This window comes from Ambystoma mexicanum, chromosome 13 (assembly GCF_040938575.1).
Source record: "Ambystoma mexicanum isolate Mex_15411 chromosome 13, UKY_AmexF1_1, whole genome shotgun sequence".
Lineage (NCBI taxonomy): Eukaryota > Metazoa > Chordata > Amphibia > Caudata > Ambystomatidae > Ambystoma > Ambystoma mexicanum.
In genome coordinates this window covers 146,557,040-146,579,423 of record NC_090938.1, presented here as the reverse complement: position 1 = coordinate 146,579,423, position 22,384 = coordinate 146,557,040, and the positions used below count along the sequence as shown (strand labels likewise).

The 22,384-nt window shown below is 49.1% G+C and overlaps 1 protein-coding gene across 2 annotated transcripts in view; it reads right to left on the bottom strand.

Moving 5' to 3' along the window:
- The window catches only part of NUDT3 (nudix hydrolase 3), a 387,485-nt gene that overhangs the window by 99,049 nt on the left and 266,052 nt on the right, over positions 1–22,384 (bottom strand). For both annotated transcript variants that reach the window (XM_069633509.1, XM_069633508.1), the window contains exon 3: positions 5,036–5,080. In XM_069633509.1, the coding sequence (XP_069489610.1) occupies positions 5,036–5,080 (45 nt within the window). The remainder of the gene's footprint in view (positions 1–5,035; positions 5,081–22,384) is intronic.

The window sequence follows — 22,384 nt, the reverse complement described above, 5'->3', positions numbered from 1 at the left end:
AAGGCAAAGCCATGATAGTCTTCCTTTTGGCCTCTAGCCTTTGATACGAGAAGCCCTCCTTCGTTTCCTTCAGGCACCAGCTGAAATAGCTTGCAGGCCCTGGCGATCATTGAGTCGAACGATCCCACCTCAACCGGTGGGGAAATCCTGTGAGGAGCATCCAAATGTGACAATTCATTGTTTTCCTAGTCCTTAGTCTTCACCAGTGCTCGAGGCTGTACATGCCCTGGGAGAGTGGGGGCGGAGAGAGGTTGGGGTCTTGTATTGGGGCCCGACAGTGATGGAAGTTGATATGGGGCATCCAGCAACACTTTTTAGACGAAGGCTGATAGGGGGACTGGGGCACTACAGGTACCAGTGGCATTCTCAGCTGGATCTCAGATACCAAGGTGTGGAGGGTTGATAGGATGTCCAATGAAATGTCCCTCGGCTGAGAAGACAAAGCAGGAAAACTCAGTCCTGCGCCGCCATCGTCCTCGTGAACTGTATGCATGGAACATATTAGTCATCAGTGGACGGTAACTCCATAGTTTGCGTGGCAACCTAGGAGGACTGTTTCGGAGCCTCCTTGCGCCCCCCCCCCTTTTTCCTCCAAGGGCTCTGGACCAGGACCTGGGCCAGTACCTTTCCCCTGTCTGGAGACCCGGCAGTCTTTGCCAAGTCCTTTGCAGTGGTGTCAGGCCATGGGGGCAAGGAAACTGAGCTGCGGGAGCCACCCTCGTAGGATCAGCGCCAGCAGCTGCCGTGGTAGTAGCCGCAGTCACTGACTAGGACTTTGTGCCGGTTGAGCCTGCTTGGGCTGCGCTGCCGCCTTCGCCACTGTCCTTGGCTTATCGGATGTCTCCCGTAGCTTAGGTGGACGACTTCCTTGAAGAGGAGCTCGTCGGTAGGCTGCAATAGAGGCAGAAGGCGATTCTGTACATGCCCTATCCAACTTGGGACCCGCATCAGCGGCGAACCCAGTGAACTCAGACTTGCAGATCGTGGACCCCCATGGATGGAGCAACCTCAACGGTCCCGGACAAGGCATGATCCTGCTCAGAGCATGGGTCAGAGGCCTTGTTCAAGTTAAGCCATGCCACCAGCCTACTTTGCCCATCTTCATCTTCTTAGAGAGACAGGCATATCTTGCACTCTACCTCCTTATGGTCCGGGAGTAGGCAGTAGAGGCATAGTAGGTGCTTGTCTTCCACAAACACCTTCCTTAGACTGCATTTAGTGCAGGGCCTGAAGAGGGACCTTCCCTCTCAGTCATGGTTGGAGGGCGCGAAGTAGGCTCAAGATGGCCTTCTAGAATCTTCACACTTGAGGGGCGCGGAACTTCGACAACTGATCACTGTTGCCGGCAGATAAGGAAAAGAGCACACAGGCTCTTTGGAACAAAAGGTTAACATTGTTTCCAATCAAAAAACTCAAAAACATACAAATAGCTCAGAGCACAACTCAAGGACTGCCAACACTGAAGTGTGCTGTAAAAATCTGAAGACGGCTGCCAAAGGCGGAGCTTAAAGGAGACGTCTGTCATTTGATGGGGCAGTATGACCCCCAGAGGACAGTGATTGATTTAGAGAACTACAGTTTTAAAGCACTGACGGGGAATATTCATGTGCATGCAAATCCATGCAAAACCCCATGCTGGAGAACCTTTGCAGCCGACCCCTTCTCACGAGTGGGGCCGCAGAAGTCCACTGGAGGTCCTCCCCAACCCCCTTTTTGTCCCCAGGACCAAGGAGCAGGAAACCAGATCTCCATTGTTGCATCAGGAAGGCTACCAGCTACATTTTCAACTTCATTCTTCAGGTACTGTGGGGCTTGGGTTACAATTACCGTAGGCCATTTTCAGTGCTCCTTTGCTTTGGTGGTGCCTTTTTCCACGTTTGGGATTTGCCCTCAGCTCCACTATGCAGGTCTTGCAGCCTGTATACCTAAAATAAGGCTCCTCTTGCGCTCCTGTGCTTTCTACACGAACAACTGACTGGTTATTTTTTTTTTCTCTGAAGATGGTCATCGGAACAGGTGCTGTACATTTGACTGTGGCTTTGCTGGTTTCCAAAAAGTCCATCGTGTACATCCTATTGGCTTGGGAAATGTTTGCTCCTCCACAACTTGAATTGTGAACTCTTTTCTAGTTAGGAAACACTGCCTAAACCACTCTGTGTTAAATTGTTAATTACCAGTTGCTATCTGTGTTCTAACCTTTACTCCCCCCCCCCCCCCTTAAACTGAATTTTGCAAAGGTGGCACATGCAAATGATGTTTCTGACCTTAACTGATGGATACAGAAAGTATATGAAAGGTTACTCACTTGCATTATTGTTCCTTTTCCAATCTATTGTAATTGAATGTCATTAGTAGTTGCTGCATTTCAGAATTGTGTGCCCTGTGTATATATAAAGAAATAATCATTTTGATATACCTTTTAGTAAGTGTTTCCTTGGATCTGTGTATGTGTTGATTTCATTGTACTGCTCCCCAGCTCACATTTCTCCCTCCTAAGGTAAGCCTGGTTGCTCAGCCACTCTACTGACGTGTAGTAGAGTACTTTATTAGAAGTAGAAGCCCTAAAACCAAGAGAAGCCTTATGAAGTCTAACCCCAGCTGGACTTTAGAAAAACTTACCTAACACATAACTTTACCAATATACCAGTCTCCAAGGTCGGTGTCTTGAAGGGGGAGCTCAAGGAACTCTATATCTGACATACACTAGTGGAATACCTAGATCGAGCATGGAGTCTAGTTTCACTAGTCTTTAAGCAGGCTGGTCTGGGCAATTGGCCCAGAGCAACGGCACCACCCAAGGGTCTTGGTATTGATGTTGCAGAGGGTAAAAAAAAACAATCAGAACATCAAGCTGTGTACTAGTACCTGTAAGCAAGGGTACTAAATGTGGGAGGTTTTCAGCGGGATGTCTTTGAAAAAGGAGTCTATGTATAAATCTACACATTAGGGACTCAACCCCATGTCCAGGCAGAACCCTTTCCCTGCTCCATTTGCACAAACAGGCTGTTGGGGAGTACCGCATCTAGCTGTGAAGTTATGTGCATGCAGAGTGCCGAAACGGAGTACCACTATATAGCTCTTGCATAGGCACTGTACACATGTAAAGTTGCTAGTGAGGCAGTTGTGGCATTCTTAAATGTGGGGTGGGCGTTTCCGCCCATGTTGTCGAAATGCAGCCCTTTGCTGTTGCAATATGGCTGGCCTCTTCCACATTTCTCCCATTCACGCAAGTGCAAACCCATGCCTGATGTCTGGAAAGATGCCTCTGGATGAGGCAGATTGGTCAACATTCGAGCCTGGTGTAGTCATGCACATGCCCAGATCCTGCATGATGGGCTGAATTTGCGATGGCAGATCAACAGGACCTCTTTTTTTTAAAAAAGAGTGGACCCATGAATGTTACTTTTGCAGTGTTCTATGCTCCCAGGGAAAGTGCAGAGTCAGCACAGGGTCACAGGCACGTTTTGCTTGAAGTGAGATGCTAAGGGGCCACGTGAACAGGTGTGGTGGGGGTGCCATAGTGGCGAGAAGCCTCTCCCCACCAACCCCACCACCCCCCAATCCCCTGTACATGTTCTTTTGAACAAGCATAGTTTGTGGCCCTGACTACTATGGCGGGGGGGGGGGTGGGAGGGGGTGATTTCTCCTCTGACAATGCCCTTTCGCATGAGTGTGGGATGTGCAAACGGCACGTGTGGTTAGGAGAATAGATGACCAGTGGGAAAGTCTGGACAGGCAGCAGCAAGAGTCTTGTGTGACCTTCGACACTGGACTTGTGTGCTCTGCTTGAGCAGGGGCGGTGAGGGGGGCAAGCAGTTTGACCTTCTCTGCAGACACACCGGGAGGGAGTCCCCAGCTTAAGGTACCCTTGAAAAGACAGGTACACTTGTGACTTGCTCTTAGCTCAAATTCTTAGACGTCCAAAGTGGGGGGGGGGGGGCTCTCCAAAGGCCTCTTGCTGCAGAGTCTCTAGGGAGGAGTAGGATCTGAAAAGTAACAAGCATTGCTGCAGTCACATATGAGACTGTCCCAAGCAAAACTGGAAGAAACTGCAGGTAGGCGAGGAGAAAAACTCCAATGACAATATGCATAGTGTTTGAACCACTTGGGAAAACAATGTCGAGTGAAACGAAATTTGGGCACTAAGCTCCAACCTAATTCAATGTGGCAAAACAAACTGATAGTTGTGTGGAGGTGGCACACAGGCGCGTGACTTCGGCCCACCTGCGCTGGAGCCTACTAGAAGTTCCATTAAATACTGCTTTTCAGTAAGCTCCGATACAGTCCCCAGGACGTCCCTAGACGGAGAAATGGTGAGATTTAAGTATAAGGAAAAATTCCAAACTCCATTTTACTCATTTTTCAGGGAATCAAAAAAGTTGCATTTCTGGCAATCATGAGTCCCATCAAAAATAAGCCACAGGGCAGAGTCGGGCCAATTATGATCCGTGCTAATTAAGCATAAGGCATGCAGATCAAATATTACACAAAACAGCCTCTAAGCCCAGTCCCTTGGGGTATAGACACGGTGGGGAAGAGAAAAATATAGGCACAAACATTTGCACATCGATGCTACTGCACAGCCAGAGTATAAAATGAAGAGGTAAACACTAAAAGGCCAACTAAAATGTATTCAATGGAGCAAGAACCGCAATAATAAACCACCGACATATTGCTATACAAAAGTTTCCAAACTGTTAAATACCAGTACCAATACCAGCACAAAAGGAAATAAGCACTAGGATTGTAAAAAGGTTGTTGGGAAGGGCAGCAACCTAGTGGCATATGGGAAAAATAGCACATGTGCCCCTTTGGGGCCAGCAAAGAAGTGCTTTTAGTCAGTGTGGGTTGAGTAAATAAAGCCATGGCCCGCTCAGACTGGAATGGGAGCTTAAGGAACTCACAAAAAGGTGTAGGCTAACACTTCAGACAAGAAAAGCGAACGTTAAGGAGGGTCAAACCAGAAGGGAAGTTGAATGGGCAAGGAAGGCTTAGTTTAACCTATTCATATCCACACCAATGAAACCAGGTTTACCTCAAATACTCCGACCAGTCTTCCCAAGGTCCCCTTCACGCCAGCCTGTGGGAGGGAATAAAGGATAGTTTAGATGTTTTAACGATACATCATGCTTCACAGTTAGCCATTCAGTCCATTTGTACTGACCTTCAGATTAATCAGTTGAAATGTGATGCAACTTAAAATGTCTGGAAACCAGAGGTAATCAAATTCAAGTGTGCAATGTTACAAAATAGGTGTGCACTTTCAAGTACTGATAAACCATTAAGGAGCTTAAGGCTAAGGGCCGGTAACAAGTCTGACGAATGTGTGGAATAGAAAGCCAACCACTAAGCAGAACCTACACAGGTCAGCGGAGGAAACTAACCACTTTGGTTCAGGCACACTCCTACTTCAATCTACAATGTACACAGGAGCTGCTAGAAGAAATTGGCAACTTAGGGGACCTTGGCAGCTGAAAGTAATGAACTCTGAACTGGGAAAAGACAGGCAACAGAATGCGCAGATGAGACTATGGTGAGAAGCCAGCAGGCAAGGCTGTACATTGGAGCAAATGTGCACAGCTTCAACCTATAACCTTTTTCATTGCTGTGAAAAAAATGCTCTCACCCCTTTGCATAGGACATTGACTCATCTCAATCTGGAGAAACTGGACTGATTTTATCAAAACAGACTCCAGTTTACTGCCTCTGCGCTCAGGCCCTTTAGAATCAATGTAATCCAGACCTAAACTTGCAATTAGAATAACTGCACAAACAAACATCAAAGTGCCAATGCCACAGTAGGGTGGCCAATATTTTGTCAACTAAACATCTCTAACACTTGTTAGCCAAACTTGCACATTACCAGTTCAAATCCCATTTGAGGGGCTATTAATCAACAAACACATTTCTGGAGATCCCAGGGACTTATGTTAAAGCAGCAGACAGGTTACCCCTGAAAAACCTTCGAGAACCTAGAAACCTGACTGGACTGCTAAAATCAGGATACTGTGGACATTCATTAAGCTCTTTATCATTTTAATTAGAAACATGATTACATTATACATTTCATTATACTGGTATTAGAACCCCATTGTATCAAAAAATTACAGAGAAACATTCATCAAAACCAATAAATAACATACCAATACGAACAAATGCTAAGATTTACAACCTAAAAGCAATCCTAAAAGCTGTACTGTAAAGGTACTCAATCCCAATACAAACTCATCAGTAAGTACACCACAATTGTATACAAATAACCACTCACTGGATTTATTTATTCACAAAAAATCAGCTCAACATGTTTCGTGCTTTCAAATTTGGTCAACATTCATAGTACTTCATCAAGAGCCACTGCTCCTACTCCAACCTTACACACAATCTGTGTTCCCCATCAGCAGCACATTATTTCCTATGCTCCTCAGAGCCTTACAATCTTGTAAATGGCCTCAGCTATTTTACACCGAATATCCACCTACTCCTGTATAGGGGGTTAATGTTCCCCCTTATCTTTAAATTTCAACCAACAGACTGTCCCACGTAATACAGTACTAGGCTGCTGCTTGCTCAGGCTCACAGGTACAGCCCTACAACTTTAGGGGACTTCTTTCTGTTTGCTAATCGTCTCCCTCCATCTTGCTGTGGAAAAAAGCATTAGAACAAACATTAGCTAAACTCTCCTAATTCACACTGTATATATGCATCTACTGGTAATCGGTATATAGCATACCAGTAGATACACTGGCGTCTGTTCTAATCTTGCACCCCCCACACTAGGGGTATTTTTCTTTGCACTGTATGTGGTTAGTTCTGCACATATGCAAAATAGAGTCTGGGCTCCTAAATGTTCCAAAAGAGACCCTCTGTAAAACAAACCACGGGTATTCTAGAACGCTGGACTAGCCTTAATCCCGCTCATCCCTCAGAAATCAGTACATCGTGTCACCACTTACTTATGATGCTAGTCAGACGAGGAAGGGCATCTCTCTCGCATCTTCAAACAAGGCTCACTTAGTGTCCCAGACCAAGAAAAAACGCACAAACCGCCCACTTTTGCTATACATAACCTGTGTTGCAGCTGACACCTATATGTATCCGTCATGCAGTTTACCTCCGAAACTTGGCATTCGTCGGAGCTCAGAAGGGGAAATTCTGCTGCTCGTAGGGTGCGTTAAGTTAGATGGTTAGTGTTCACCGTTTGCTAGGTAACCGCCGGCCCGGCTCACTTGCTACTGAACGACCTTACCTGAGCGGAACACAGCGAGCCATCTTTAAAATGCAGGCAATCATTGGCTCCTCCAACTCAGCTCCCCTTTTAAAGCAACAGACAATGTACTGGCATATTATGTACAACGCCACCATACAGCAACTTCACTTGGTTATGTTTCATTACATTATTTCAACACGTGTATTTGTCCGGCACCCTGGTCACTTCTAGTGGCAAACCATTATTCCTACTCACGAGCTCTGACTGCCTAATGCCCAATTCTGGAGCCCACAAATACTATGTTCTGGAGGGCTATCCAGGCCGGCATAAAGTTCAGCCCTTTTACTTGTATTTTAAAAGTTGCTAACCACCCATCTGATCTTATGCCAGCCAGTCAGTGCTGTCATTCAGTCCTGTTGTGATCACATATGGTTAGAAAAATAATTCCATTTTCCTTTCTAAAGAGGTGTGCTTCGTCTGCATCGTTATCCCGTTGTCTTGGGAGGACAGCTCAGGGGCAACGTGCTCGCCTTGGAAGCAAGATGACACGGAGCAACAGGTTCAAAACCCGGGTCCATGCTTAGAAACCACTGGTTATTTAGCGCATTATAAATAACCAATCATATATAGCCTTGCTTCTGGCTAGTTTGGACAATACTGTATTGTGAAAATGCATGCATTGTGTCATTCTGTGTTAGCCTAAGCACACACATTGAAGTACACCCTTTAGAGTCCATTTTGGTTACTTTATTCGCTTACAAGGTTTTCATGTCGCATGCAGAAATTGATTGCAGCCTGGAGGGCTGATGAACGGATTCCTGCAAGGAATGCTTAGCTAATGGAATTTACCAGCTTTAAGCCCTGAACATGCCTGTACGAACAGAGATAAGTAACAAGTTACTTACCTGTAACTGTTCTCCAGCATGGGTCTAGCATGGATTCACATGCTCATGAATATTCCCCTTCAGGCTGGGAATCCTCGGTAAAAAAAAAAAATAAAAAAAATCAAAAAATCAGTATCCGTTTCTGATCTGTCTTAGTAGTAACCAATCACTGGTCTCTGGGTCATACTGCCCCCAGCCAATGACTGCCCTCTCCCTAAGCCCCGCCTCTGGCAGCCATCCTCAGATTTGGTAGCACGTAAAGTTGCAGTATGGCCAAGTGAAGAGCCGCAGAGGGGTAGGAGGGAGGGTTCGCATGTGAATCCATCCCAGACCCGTGCTGGAGAACAACATTTACAGGTAAGTAACTTGTTCCTTCTCCAGCATGGGGTCTGGCATGGATTCACATGCTCATTAATATAAGAATTGATCGCAGTACACATGCACAACCACGGGAGGTGGCAAAGGCTCAATATTAAGCATCATATAAAATCAATATTAAGCAACTCTTACCTCCTCACCAGGCCCACCTTCAGGCGAACAGGTTACGCAGCACTGCTTGGCCGACTCTGGACTCCTTCCTGGAATCGTTGTCGACGCAGTAGAATCTCGTGAAGGTGTGAGTCGACCTCCACGTAGCAGCCCTGCAGATGTCCAGCAGGGGCACACCAGACAAGAACGCCGTGGTAGCAGCGATCGCTCTGGTCGAATGGGCTCTCGGACAACAGTCGGTTTGCCAACCGGTGACAGTGCATGATGCAGCCGGAGAGCCATCTGGAAATGGAATCCTTCGAGAGGGCCTTCCCTTGGTTCACAGGTCCAAAGTTCACAAACAGCTGTGACGTCTTCCGTAAACTCTTTGTGCGGTCCACGTAGAACTTCAGCGCTCTAGCTACATCCAGCTAGTGCAAAACCCTCTCGGCCGGCCACCAAGGCGACGGGAAGAAAACTGGCAACACCAAGGGCTCTTTGAGGTGGAAGTCCGACGGCACCTTGGGCATAAAGGAGGGGTGTCTCCTCAACACCACCCTTGTCTCGTGAAAAGTCAAGTATGGAGGCTTGCAGGATAGGGCCTGGATCTCTCCCACTCGTGCGGAGGTGATGGCCACAAGAAATGCTGTCTTCCACGACAGAAACTTCAACGGTGCCGAATGCAGAGGCTCGAATGGCAGCCCCATGAGCCTGGGTCAGCACCACGTTGAGCTCCCACGCCAGGGCTGGAGCCTTCACTGGCGGGAACAAACGGAACAGTCCTTTCATAAATTCCTTCACCAGTCGATGAGACCACAGGGATGGCCGTCCTATAGTTCTGGTCTATCAGGAAATCGCTGCCAGGTGCATCTTGATGGAAGCATGCGCTAGTCCCACCTTGGCCAGCGACAGTAGGTACGTTAGCACCTGAAGGCCGTAATCCGTAAAGGGTTACTCTTCTGTGCAAGGCACCAGACAGAGAACCTCTTCTACTTGTGCCCGTAGCACTTGAGAGTTGAGGACGCCCTGGCCTTTGCAAGAACCACCTTACAGTCCGCCGGGATATCGTACCGTCCAAACTCTAGTGCTGCAGGAGCCAGGCCTACAAGTTCAGCGACTCCGGGTCGTGATGAAGGATGGCGCCTTCCTCTCTGGAGAGATCTGTGTCAGTCGACAGTTTGACTGGTGGGGACGCTGACAAGTCCAGAAGGTCCAGGAACCAGATCTGAATCGCCATTTGGTCTTTTCACTGTTCTCTAATGATGCCTTTTTGCCTCATGTAAAACTGCCTTGCTCAAATATTATTCTGCTTCACTGGTGCGCAATGCAAGGCCGCGAGTGGCATGTTGAAACATAACCTAGTAGGTCAGACAGATGCCCGGTCCCTCCCGCGTATATCCTTGAAGGATGAACAGTGGGGCATTTTAATCAGAACAGGTGCCAGCAAGTCTGGGTTAGCACAGAAGAAATGCTAGATCGAACATTAAAATGACTTGAATTATGCTCTCCTTTGCGGCCCCCCTTCTCCTAAGCCCGGTAGAGCCTTGGAGAGCAAGTTGACCCCCCCAGTACACGAATAGAAATGAAGAGATAGCAAGGCCTGGAATGTGTCTCTCCCTTCGCACAGCTTGCTTGTAGAAACCAAAGCCCTGTGTTCCTAAAACAAAGACTTGTCTCTGCGGGCTTGCAAAATTGCAAACTTGCTAAATAGATGTTGGAAGGTGTCATACTCGTCACTATTGTCAATCATCGTTCCTGGTTCAAAGGGAATGTATTAGGGGCGGTATAGAATGTGTCATTACGGATTACAAGATTCTTGTTTTGTATATATGTAACTGTTGTATGATCTCTGGCGTTCTTGCGTCCGCCGAGGTCTGGTAGACACGTCACGGGGCGTGAGACCAGTTGGCCAAATGAACCTATTTGCTTTGCAATAAACCCTACATTTTGGGACTACAACCTAGTGTCTGGCATATCAGTTCGTGTGTGGTGATTGTGCCTTGTTTCCACAAACGAGGGTCCCTCAGGGGCCCCTTCAGATCCTGGCGTAATTCCCACTCCTGGCACGAGCGCAGCTCCCTGCTGAGTGAGTCGGCGATGATGTTTATCCCCGTTAGATGAAAAAGCACCAGAAACATCCCCTGGGCAACGGCCCAATGCCACAGATCCTGGGCTTCCTTGGATAGGGCTGGGGATCTGGTTCCTCCCTGCTTCCGGATGTAGAACATCGTGGTAGTATTGTCGGTGAAGATCCTCACCACCTTGTCCTTGAGGGACGGGAGGAACGACCTGAGAGCCCAGAACACTGCTCGGAGCTCCAGTAGGTTGATGTAGAGCAGCCTGTCCATCGGGAGCCAAAGGCCTCACGCGTGAAGATCTCCGGCGTGCGCTCCCCTCCCCTCCAGGGAGGCATTCGTCATCACCGTCACCTGGTGCGCTGGGGCCTGAAAGTCTGCCCGCCGCGAGATGCGCGCAGGTGCCCCATCACCGGATTGCTTGGCGGAAGACTTCGTTGAGCGAGATCCTGTCCTCGAAGCTGCCTGCCGCTTACATCCAACGGGTGTTGAGGAACTCCTGTAGGGGACACATCCAAAGCCTGCACAGGCGCACCAGATAGATGCACGAGGACATCATTCCAATAAGGGACAGGATGGACCTCACCCTGGCCACGTCCGTGGCCAGCAGACATTGCACCTTGCCCAGGATGGCCTTCGTCCATTCCTCCGACGGCGAGGCCAATCGTGTTACTGTGTCAACCTTGGCTCCCAGAAACAGTGCGACCTGCGACGGGACCAGGTGGGATTTGGGGAAGTTGATGGAGAATCCCAGGTCCGTGAGCAGCCGGACGGTCTTTGCTGTGTGTTCGACTGCGAGTTCCCTTGTCCTTGCTCGGATGAGCCAGTCGTCCAGGTAGGGGTAGACGTGAATCCCCCTGCAGGCGCAGCCGCGCCGCCACCGGTGCTAGGCACTTGGGGAATACCCTGGGCGCCGACTTCAATCCGAATGGGAGGGCTTTGAACTGGTAGTGCCATCCTTGGACTACGAACCTGAGAAACTTTCGGTGTCCTTTTAGAATGGGTATGTGAAAGTACGCATCCTCCAAATTTAATGACGATAGGAAGTCACCTTCCTCCAGCTGGCCCAGCAAGTGCTGGAGGGTGACCATCAGGAACTTCTGTGCCTTGATGTATTGTTTAGTCGACGCAGGTCCAGGATGGGATGCCATCCTCCTGTCTTCTTTCGGACGAGGAAGTATCTTGAGTATACTCCAGAGCCCCGGAGCCTCCTTGGGACGAGCTCAATGGCTCCTTTGAGCATGGCCCTTACCTCTAACAGCAAAGAGGGACTTTGTCACGGGAGGAAAGCGGGGACACTTCTTTAGAAATTCGAGAGTGCGCCCGTGAGCCAGGGCATCCAGCACCCATAGGTCGGTGGAGATGGAGATGGAGATGGACTCCCACGCGCTGACGAACTTAGTCAGCCGGCCTCCCACCAGGGTGCTCCGGTGGGGGCCCGACGCAACGGCTGGTTCAATCTTGCTTGGCAGTGGCCTTGCCGCCTGGCCTCCCTGGCGACAACGGCAAGATCCACCTGACTTGCCACATCTCCTGTAGGCTTCCTGCGACGAGGAGCGGGCCGCCTGACGGTATGTCGAGGAGCCGCCACCGAATCCTTTGGAGGCACCTCCTTCTCGTACCGGTCCCTCTTGGCAGGTGTCATGGACGGGTTCTTCAGAAGAACAAGTCCCTCGTCCCAGAGGTCATCCAGCAACGGCACAGCTAGGACCGTCTTCCTTTTTGCCTCGCGCCGTTGAGAGAATCCTTCCTTTTGTTCTTCGGGGCAGAGCTGGAAAAGCTCGGATGCCCTGGCAATCATGGCGTGGACGGAGCCAATTTCATCGGGCGGGGAGGCCCGAGGAGGTGGCGGTGGTGGGAGGTCCGTCCCGTCACCACCGTCATCATCCATCCCCCGTCAAGGCCGTATCTGTTCCCGTGTCATCCCCAGGGATGGGGAAAGGAGGAGACAACGGCTGAGAAGGCAGTGAGGTCTGGAAGGGAGGGGGTGGATGAACTCTCCTCTTGTTTGGAGGGCTTCCTGACGGGCCCGGTTCCGCTGGGTCATCCGTTGGGAGTAGGGGCAATCTCGTCCTCATCACCGTGCATAAGGTTTGGATTGCCATCAAAATGGCCTCCGAATGGTCTTGTGGCTTGGGTTGCGACAGGGGCGTTTGTTTCTCCTCCTCCACGGGAGCCTCGTCGGCGCCACCATCACTTTCTGCATCCCGCCTCGTCGGGATTCTTCCTGTGGGACAGGGCCTCCCCAAACTTCCTGTTGAGGCCCTCCACGACTTCACCAACTCCTCCTCGTAGGCTGTGTCCATGTCAGCCACCAGCTCCCCCCCTCTTTTTCCACCAGGCTCTTCACCTGGGTCTTCTCAATGGGCTGAAAAGAGGATTCCCTCCACGGTGGCCGGGAAACTCTGGGCCCCGAGGTCGCCTCCACAGGCTTCGCCAGGGCCTTCGCGACTACCTCGGTAGAGGCCTTAGCCGGGTGAATCAAGGCCTTCACCACCTTGGGTGCGCCTGAGGCTTCACTTTGGGGGGAGGGTCACCGCCTCGCTCCCCCTCGGCTCGTTCCTTTGAGATCGACAGGGGCCTCTCCAGAAGCTTAGCCGGGTTCTCAGACTCTCTTCGTCGAGCCAGAGCGTTGGCTCGTGGTTGATGGCGCTGGTGAAGGTGTGCCCTGCCTGGCAGCCGAGTAGCCCGACCGTTCGGCGCTCCTGGTGCCCACGGACTCGCAGTGCTTTGCCTGCTGTTGTGCCTCCATCGCCAGAGCGCCCTCACAGGACTTAGAAGACTGCTCGGATTTCTCACCTGCTGGGCTCTTTCCTTCCAGCCAGCTCGCGAGACTGGTCCGACGATCCCTCAGTCCGATCCGACATGTTCCTACAAAACGCACACTCCCTCGACGTGCGTTTTGTCTCTGTGAAGGCAGTAGAGGCATCTTGAATGCTCGACCTCCTTGAACACATTCTGTAATCTGCATCCAGGGCAGTTCCTAAACAGCTTGGATCCGGGTGTCGAGCTTCCTTTCTCCTGGGCCATGTCCGTGAGGTAGGCCTCAAACTTCTGGAATCGCCAGAGAAGCGTAACTCGACGAAAACTTCACCCTTGAGGGGCGAAGAAAATTCCAAAACGGGTCCTTGTTGATCAGAAGTAGAAACTGGAGCTTGAGGCTCGATTGATGGAAAAAAAATGATAAATCTCTTGAAAAACGCAAAATGCAGTAAAAGCTCGAGAGCTATAGCACGAGGACTCAAAAACTTGAACGTGCGGTAAAAATCTGAGGATGGCTGCCAGGGGTGGGGCTTAGGGAGAGGGCAGTCATTGGCTGGGGGGGGGGGGGGGGAGGGCAGTATGACCCAGAGACCAGTGATTGGTTACTACTAAGAAAGAGATCAGAAACCTAAACTCATACTGATTTTTTTCTTTACCGAGGATTCCCAGCCTGATGACGGGGAATATTCATGAGCATGTGAATCCATGCCATATCCCTTTCTGTAGAAAGGGTAGTCCGTCATTCTGTCTCCTGCTTTTCAGAGCTAATTGCGTGACCAATGTTTAGCAAACATGGTGTACCACGCACATTCTGGGTAGGAATAAATAACCTAATGAGAGAAAATGTGAAGTGACCTTTTGGTAGAAAGTAAACCGATAAAACATGCCGCCATGAATGTATCCTTTCCCTGGGAACAGAATGAACCTCACTGCTCGAGACAGTAAATAGTACAGACATGACAGAGCGAGTCTCCATGTGTTACCATTGATGATGCCCCATTACGTAGGTTGTAAACCATTTGTGATTGTAAACAACCAATGCCGCTCTGTACTGTATAAAAGGCTAACTGGTCGCCATGGAAATTGTTCAATTTCTCTATGACTGATTGCAGACATAGCTGAATTGGGGACCGCTTGAAGCGAGAATAAACTTACTCTCGTTATATTTGGTCAGTGACTGATGTGTTCATTTATTGGCAATAATTCATTTTTGGAACATACAGTATGGCGGTGTACATAATATGCAAGTACATTGTTGCTTTAAAAGTGGTACCTAGATGGAGGATCCATTAATTTGCCTGCACCGAACCATGACCGCCTGCATTTTAAAAACGGCGATGCGCGTTGCGTTTGGGTAAGGATTTTCAGTAGCAAGCGGGCAGGGCCGGCGGGTGCCTAGCAACCAGTAAACACTAACTATCCAACTTAAACGCACCTGACTAGCGGCAGCGTTTTCCCCTGCTGAGCTCCGACGAATGCTAAGTTTCGAAGGTTAACTATGCACGACAGCGAAACAAGCATCAGGTGGCAGCTGCAACACGGGTTACATATAGTAACACTGTGGGCAGTGTGTGTGTTTTCTCTAGGTCTGGGACACAAAGTGAGCCTAGTTGGGAGACGAGGGAAATACTCGTTCCTCGTCTGAAAAGCATCACAAGGAAGTGGTGACACAATGTACTCATTTCTGAGGGATGAGAGATTATGGCTGGTTCAGCATTCTACAAATTATTCCAAAGTATCTTTTTTACGGGAACACCTTGTTGTTATAGCCCTTTGATTACTCCATTTAGTTCCAGTTGTACATGCAGTTCCTCTGTCTCCAGCATTCTAGAATACATGTGGTCTATTTGTTTACAGAGGGTCCATTTTGGAACATTTAAGAAGCCCGGACTCTATTTTGCATATGTGCAGGACTAACATACAGGGCAAAGAAAAATGCCCGAAGTGTGTGGGGCGCAATATTACAACAGGCACCAGTGTATCTACAGGTATGATAATATATACAGATTACCAGTACATACATATATACAGTGTAAATTAGGAGAGTTTAGCTAATGTTTGTTCCAACGCTTTTTTCCACAGCATGGTGGAGGGAGACAATTAGCCAACAGCAATAAGTCAACCAAAGTTGTAGAGCTAAACATATGAGCCTGAGCAAGCAGATGAGTACTGTATTACTTGGGACAGTCTGTCAGTGATTGAAATTCAAAGATAAAAGGGAACATTGAGCCCTATACAGTAGTAGGGGGATATTTGGTGTAAAATAGCTGAGGCTATTTACAAGATTGTAAGGCTCTGAGCAGCATAGGAAATATGCTGCTGACGATGGGGAACAGATTGTATACAAGGTTGGAGTAGGAACAGTGGCCACTGATTAAGTTCTATAGATGTTGATCAAATTTGAAATAATGAAACATGTTGGGATGGGCTTTTCTGAATTAAGAAATCCAGTGAGTGGTTATTTGTATTTTGTATAAAATTGTGGTGTACTTATTGATGAGTTTGTATTAGGATTGAATACCTTTAACAGTACAGCACTTAGGATTGCTTTTAGGCTGTAATTCTTAGCATGTATTTGTAGGTTATATATTGGTTTTGAGGACTGTTTCTCTTTTCAACTTTTTTATCCAATGGTGTTCTAATGCCTGTCTAATGAGTCGTTTAATTTAATGTTTCTAATTAAAATAACTAGCTTAATGAATGTCCAGTTTCCTGTTTTTAGCAGTCCAGTCAGGTTTCTAGGTTCTCAAAGGGATATTATTCAAGCCTATGATCTACAGCTAGTATATGACATGCATTACTTACTGTAATAGCATTTCTCATGATTGTATCCGCTTAGATTCACATGTTGTGCATATGGTTCGACATCCAGTGGTAACCGTCGAGTATTGCATCTTGTCTTTAGAGGATCGAAAGGGGATGTCGGCATAGGCATGTCTGTATCACCATCCCCAATGTGACATGTAGTGTACCCAAAATCCCTCATGCGCCAAGTTCCCTCCAATTGTATTTTTCTGCCATGAGGGGGCCCAAGGTTAACATGAAAGATAAAGTAAGACCTCTATGTTCCTTTCACCCGAGCGGGGAGGCAGGGTGGGCGCATGTGAATCTAAGCAGATACAATCATCCGAAATGCTATTACAGTAAGTAATGCAGGTCTTCTGATGCTTGTAAATCTGCTTCGAATCACATGCTGTCCATAGACTAGCGAGCAGTACCCGAGTTGGAGGTGGGTTGTGAGAAGGAACAGTAGAGAAAAGAGGTCTTAGTACTGCTCGTCCCACTTGAGAATCAGACCTAGAATGAGTGTCTAGGCAATGGTGTTTTGTAAAGGTGTGTACAGAACTCCAAGTTGCCGTTTTGCAAATGGATTCTAGGGTAACATTTGCAATGAATGCTATGGAAGCCCCATTGCCTCGATTAGAATGTGCTCTAGGCTTGAAGGGCAGTTCTCTCTTAGCAAGAGAGAAACAAAGTGTGATGCATTTGACTATCCACCTTGAGATAGACTTAGAGACAGGATCCCCTTCTCTGCCAGCTGCCACTGAAACGAAAAATAGGCATGTTTTCCTCAGTGGTTTTGTTCTTTCCAGGTAAAACATGACTGCCCTGCGCACATCTAACATGTGTAGGCTCCTTTCGGCCATGTTAGTGGGGTTCTGGAAGAAAGCGGGCGGTTCTATAGACTGGTTCACATAGAACTTGGAAATAAATATAGGTGCAAATCAAGCGCGAGAGCGCAGAACCACCTTATCCCTGTGAACAGTAACAAAAGGGTCTAGTACTGAAAGGGCCTGTAGTTCACTAGCCCTTCTAATAGAAGTGATAGCCACTAGGAAGGCTGTCTTATAGGTAAGGTCTTTTAGACTTGCCTTGTGCATAGGCACAAAGGGGGACCCCATGAGTCTAGTCATAACCACATTGAAGTCCCATCCAGGAGCTGGATTTGAAATGGGGGTTGAATCCTCTTAACCTCTTCCATGAAAGCCTTAATAACTGGTATTTTCCACCACAACACCTTTTGCTGTGACGTGGTGTAGGCTGAGAGAGCAGCTAGGTGAACCTTTAGGGAATTAAAAACCAGGCCTGAATCCAGTAAGTGGGTCAGGTACAAAACAATGCGAGTAGGAAAGAAGTCAATGGAATTGACGCCCTTGGCATTACACCATATAAGAAAGCGTTTCCATTTACTGGAATAGCAGTATCAGGCTTTTGGTTTTCTTGCGTCCCAGAGTACGTCCATACATCTGAGGGAGTTGAAGGTGTCCGAACTCTATGACATCAGGAGCCAGGCTGCTAAGTTCAGAGTTTGCGGGCATGGGTGCAGTGTTTCACGCCTGTCCTGAGACATGTTGTAAGGGCAGGGCAGTTTTCATCAGAGGGGAGAGGAAAATCTCCATCAGGAGAGAACCAAGGTTGGCGGGCCCACATTGAGGCCACCAATATCATGGTGACTGGCTCTTTGTGCATCTTGCGCATGATTTTGTTGAGTAAGGGAGTCGGGGGGTGGGGGGGTGGAGGATTGGGTGAAGCGTAAACAAATTTCCCTGACCATGTTTTCCAGAGCCCGTTCCCCTTGGAGCGGTTCTGTGGGTACCTGGAGGCGTAATCTTGGCATTGAGCATTCTCCAGAGTTGCAAACAAGTCGATCTCTGGGCAAGGACATTCTGCGAAAATGCTGGAGATTATGTCTGTGTGTAGTCGCCATTTGTACTCTTCGGGCAGTGGAAAATCTCTGCTAAGCACTGCCAGAAGATTGAGTTCCCCTGGAACGTGTTGGGACAACAGGAACATCCTGTGTTTGAGAACCCATATCCAACTGTTTTGGGACAGCTTGGATAGCCCTGGAGAGTGTGCCCCCCTTGTTTGTTCGGGTAGTACATGGCTGTGGTGCTGTCTGTTAAGATCAGGACTGTCTTCCCTTGTAACTGTGTCTGAAAGACTTTCAGTGCTTTGAATACCGCTAATAGTTCCAACAGATTTAAGTGGTTGGACGCTACATGTGGGGACCACACGCTGTGCACCGTTTGCTGAAGCAGATGAGTCCCCCACCCTGTGAGTGATGCCTTGGTTGTTTAGAGTGGCTTCTACTGCAGAGGTGGTGAAGGTCTTCCCCCCCTTAGAGGTTTTCCCTCGACCACCACTGCAGAAAACGACATTTGGCAAGACAACTACCAGATCTTCCCATTGTCAGCTGGCCTGACACCACTTGCTGTTGAGCCACTCTTGCATGGGATGCATGCGCAGACGCACGTGAGGAACTAAGTAAATGCAGGATGCCATCATCCCCAACAGTCGCATGGCCTTGCGTACCGTCACTTCCCGACTGGCTGCATATTGAGGGATCTGAAACAGCATGTTTTGAACCCTCTCGTTGCAGGGGATGACGAGGCTATCCTTGGTCCGAATTATAGCCTCTAGGAACTGTTGGACTTGACTGGGGTCTAGGCTAAATTTCTCCTCGTTGGAGAATCCCAGACTCAATAAAAGGTGTATTGTATTCTGAGTGTTCAATAGGCATGTTTTCGTAGAACTCCCCTGTTATGAGCCAGTCCTCAACGTACGGGTAAAGCGGGACAGATAGTCTGCGCAGGTGTGCTGCCGCTACTGCCAGTACCTTTGTAAACACCCTTGGTGCCGAGGCAATGCCGAAGGGGAGGACTTTGAACTGATAGTGCTTGGCCTCCATCATGAACCTTAGGTATTTTCTGTGCACTGGCAACATTGAAACATGAAAGTATGCATCGTTCATGTCCAGTGTTGCCATGTAATGCCCCCGTTTCAACAGCAGGATGACTTCCTGTAAATGGACCATAAACTTTTGAAGTTTGACAAACTAATTCGCTGGGCGCAAGTCTAGCACAGGGCACATGGTGAGATCCTTTTTGGGTACAAGGAATTACACTGAATAAATACAATTGTTTACCTGTAGAATAGGGACAGCTTCTATGGCGTCCTTTGTTAGACGGGTCTGCACCTCTTGCAGTAGGATTTGCAGGTGTCTGGCATCTTGATCTTGGTGGTCTGTATTGGGGTGGTCGGGCAAATTCTATACAGTACCTGTGGGCGACTTTCTTAAGAACCCACTGATCTGTTATACCCTCCCATGCGATAAGGAAATGTTATGCCCCCCTCCCCCGACCTGGACATGGAGGTCATTTCTGACCAGAGGCTGGGGCGCCTCTGGGGTTGGAACCTCGTCCTCTACCCTTCCCACGCCGCTGTCCTCTGGGTGTGTAAGGGGCGGAGGTGTTAAACTCCTGTCCTGATTTGGGAAAAACGAGATTACCTGCGAAAGGACTGGCAGGAGCCGCTTCCTCTTTGAGGAGAGGGCTTTTGGGTAAATTGTTGAAGGAATGAGTGTCTCATGCTCTTTCCTGGCTGTTTTGAGAGCATCGTCCACTGTCTTACTAAAAAGGTTGGTTTCCTCAATGGGTTTGTTAGAGATGCTTGGGTCTCTAGCTTGAAACCGGAGTTCCTTAGCCATGCTGGTCTCTTGAGAAAGGTACCCTGTGCCAGGGTTCTCCCCGCCGTTTCGGCAGCATCCAGAGTGTTTTTGAGCACATTCTGGTTTACCTGCTTGCCCTCGGAAACGATGGCGCGCAATTTGGTCCTTGCAGGTTCTGGCACTTCCTGTAGAAGTGCCCACTGGACGTCCGAATAGCTGGCCAATAGCATGGTGTTATTGGCTATACGCGTGGTAAACGCAGCAGCCGTCGTTTTTCCCCCAGTGCATAAAGTCTCTTGGATTCCTCGTCGGGTGGTGCCTCTCCTATAGACAGGAGACCACCAGCCTGTTTCCTAGTGGTGGTAACCACTAATGAATCCGGAATGGCATGACCCTTACTATAGACAGGGTCGGTTGGAGAAGGCTGAAACAGTTTCTCCACCATAGGATTTACTGCCCTGATCTGGGCTGGTGTCAACGAAGAAGGCGCCAACCTCCTCTTGATGGAGTTCAACAAGGGGATGGACTGGCTGGCGGTTTTTCTTCGAGTATATCCTCCACAAAATCAGAGTCTGGTAAGGCCTCTTGAGTGGCGATCTGAAAATGGTCAGCCACCTTCAAGATGCGTTGAACGCCATCTAATCGTCCACTGGGCAGGCTTACCGAGCCAGGGTGGTGAGGGGGAGGGGGATAAAAGTCTAAGCACAAGGCATCGTGGTCCTGGGTGAGAGTAGGGGACGTCCAGGGCTGAGCATTAACCTGACGGATGTCCTTCCAATTGTCCATGAGACCCGTCGGATCATCCACATTGTAGTTTTCCAGAAAGGTGCCATCTTCATCCTGGTCATAAGTGTCCGTAACATCCTCATATGGGAGGACACAAGTAAACTCTTCATGTGGATCCTACTCCAAGGTTCTTTAAAACTTAGATACAGGGGTAGAAAGAAAGTCTTCAGGGTCTCTTGGGAGCAATGGCCTCAGAACAGGAGACACATTTCTCTAATCTGTCCATACATCCAATTTCTCTGGTCCATGAGGATGAACCAGAGGTGGGGGGGGGGATTGGGGGTCCAGGGTAGGAAAGGGTTAATCTTCCATGTGGCGTCGAGGCGCATAGGACTCAATGTAGTCCTGGCAGGGTTCAGAGGGTTGAGGCGTGTCTTTCGCCAAGTCTCTCGGCCGTTCTTTGTTTTTCATCGCCTCATTCGACCGCTCCTTCAGTCTAACTGCTGAGGTAATCCTAGCGATGCTGTCGGCAATGGTAGGAGAATCCGGGTAGTCTACCGGCTGAGCCGGAGGCTGAGTGGAGGATTTCACCACCACCGGGACCACCAGAGGCTGAGCAGAAGATTTTAATGCCACCAGATGAACCGGGGGGTGGGGGGGGGGGGGATGTGAACCGGGAGCTGAGCTGTGGATTTTGTCACCCCCCGGCCCTTAAGCGGCGTCTGCGCGTCCTCCTGGAGCGCTTCGACATCCACATGTCTTTTGGCGTTAGCGCCCTTAACTTTGGATGGCCCAGTCGCAGGCCCCGGCTGTGGGGAAGACTGCCGATCATAGGATCCTGTCGAAGATTGACAGTTCTGTTGGCGCTTTGGTACGCTTCGACATAGTCGCCAAAGCAGAACCTTGGGTTGAGCGTTTGGTGTTATGATAGTGTGCGCCCCTTTCGCCAGGTGTTTTCCGTGTAGTGTGACTCGCGTCAGTCCTGGTGGGGTCGAGGACGAGCATCGTGGACCGAGAGTGATCCACAGTCAGGTCAATGCCTTCCGACAGAGGCCTGGTCATCGCTAGTTCCCCCATCACTTTCGGCGGTTGCAAGAGCAGGGCGGGGGGGGGGAGGGCAAAACATTGGGCCTGCGACATGACGTAGGCCGCCCACCGCTTTAAGCGGCGCTCAAGCGTTTTAGGGCGCAGTAGTCCACAGCCTGCGCAACTTGCTTTGTGGTCGAGGGGCAGACCATTGTTGCACCGAGCGTGCTCGCCCTTCCAAGGATATTTGGCCCTGCACCAGGGACAAAACCTAAATGGTGTCTTTTCCATAGCAAAAGAATTAGAGCAGTGACGAAACCCAGGGAGAAGAGAGGGTGAAAGAGGAAAGGCATACTTGTAAGATATACCTACCTCAACCCCACTCTCCTTACTGTGTAGGCCGGCCGGCCCGGCCACGTTGACGGCAGCGCCGTCGGGTTCAACAGGCGTCAAAAATCCACATCAGTCTTTAGCGTTGTTTCACAGGATTCAACAGTCGAAGTGACTTAATGGGAAAAATGACAGTCGAAAATAATGACAATAACGCCATCTCTATGTAAGAGCCCTGCTTTAGGGCGACCAGTAATCTGGGCGGAAAAAAACAATCTGAAGGACCTCGGCGGGTGAGAGATTTTGGGTACACTACACGTCATGGATAGTGTTATAGACACGCCTATGCCGATGTCCCCTTTCGATCCTCTAAACACAAGATGCAATACTCTGTGGATATGTAACATTGCAGTGGTGCAGTCTGAGAATTTGCACTGACCGATTTGTCAGATGTGCT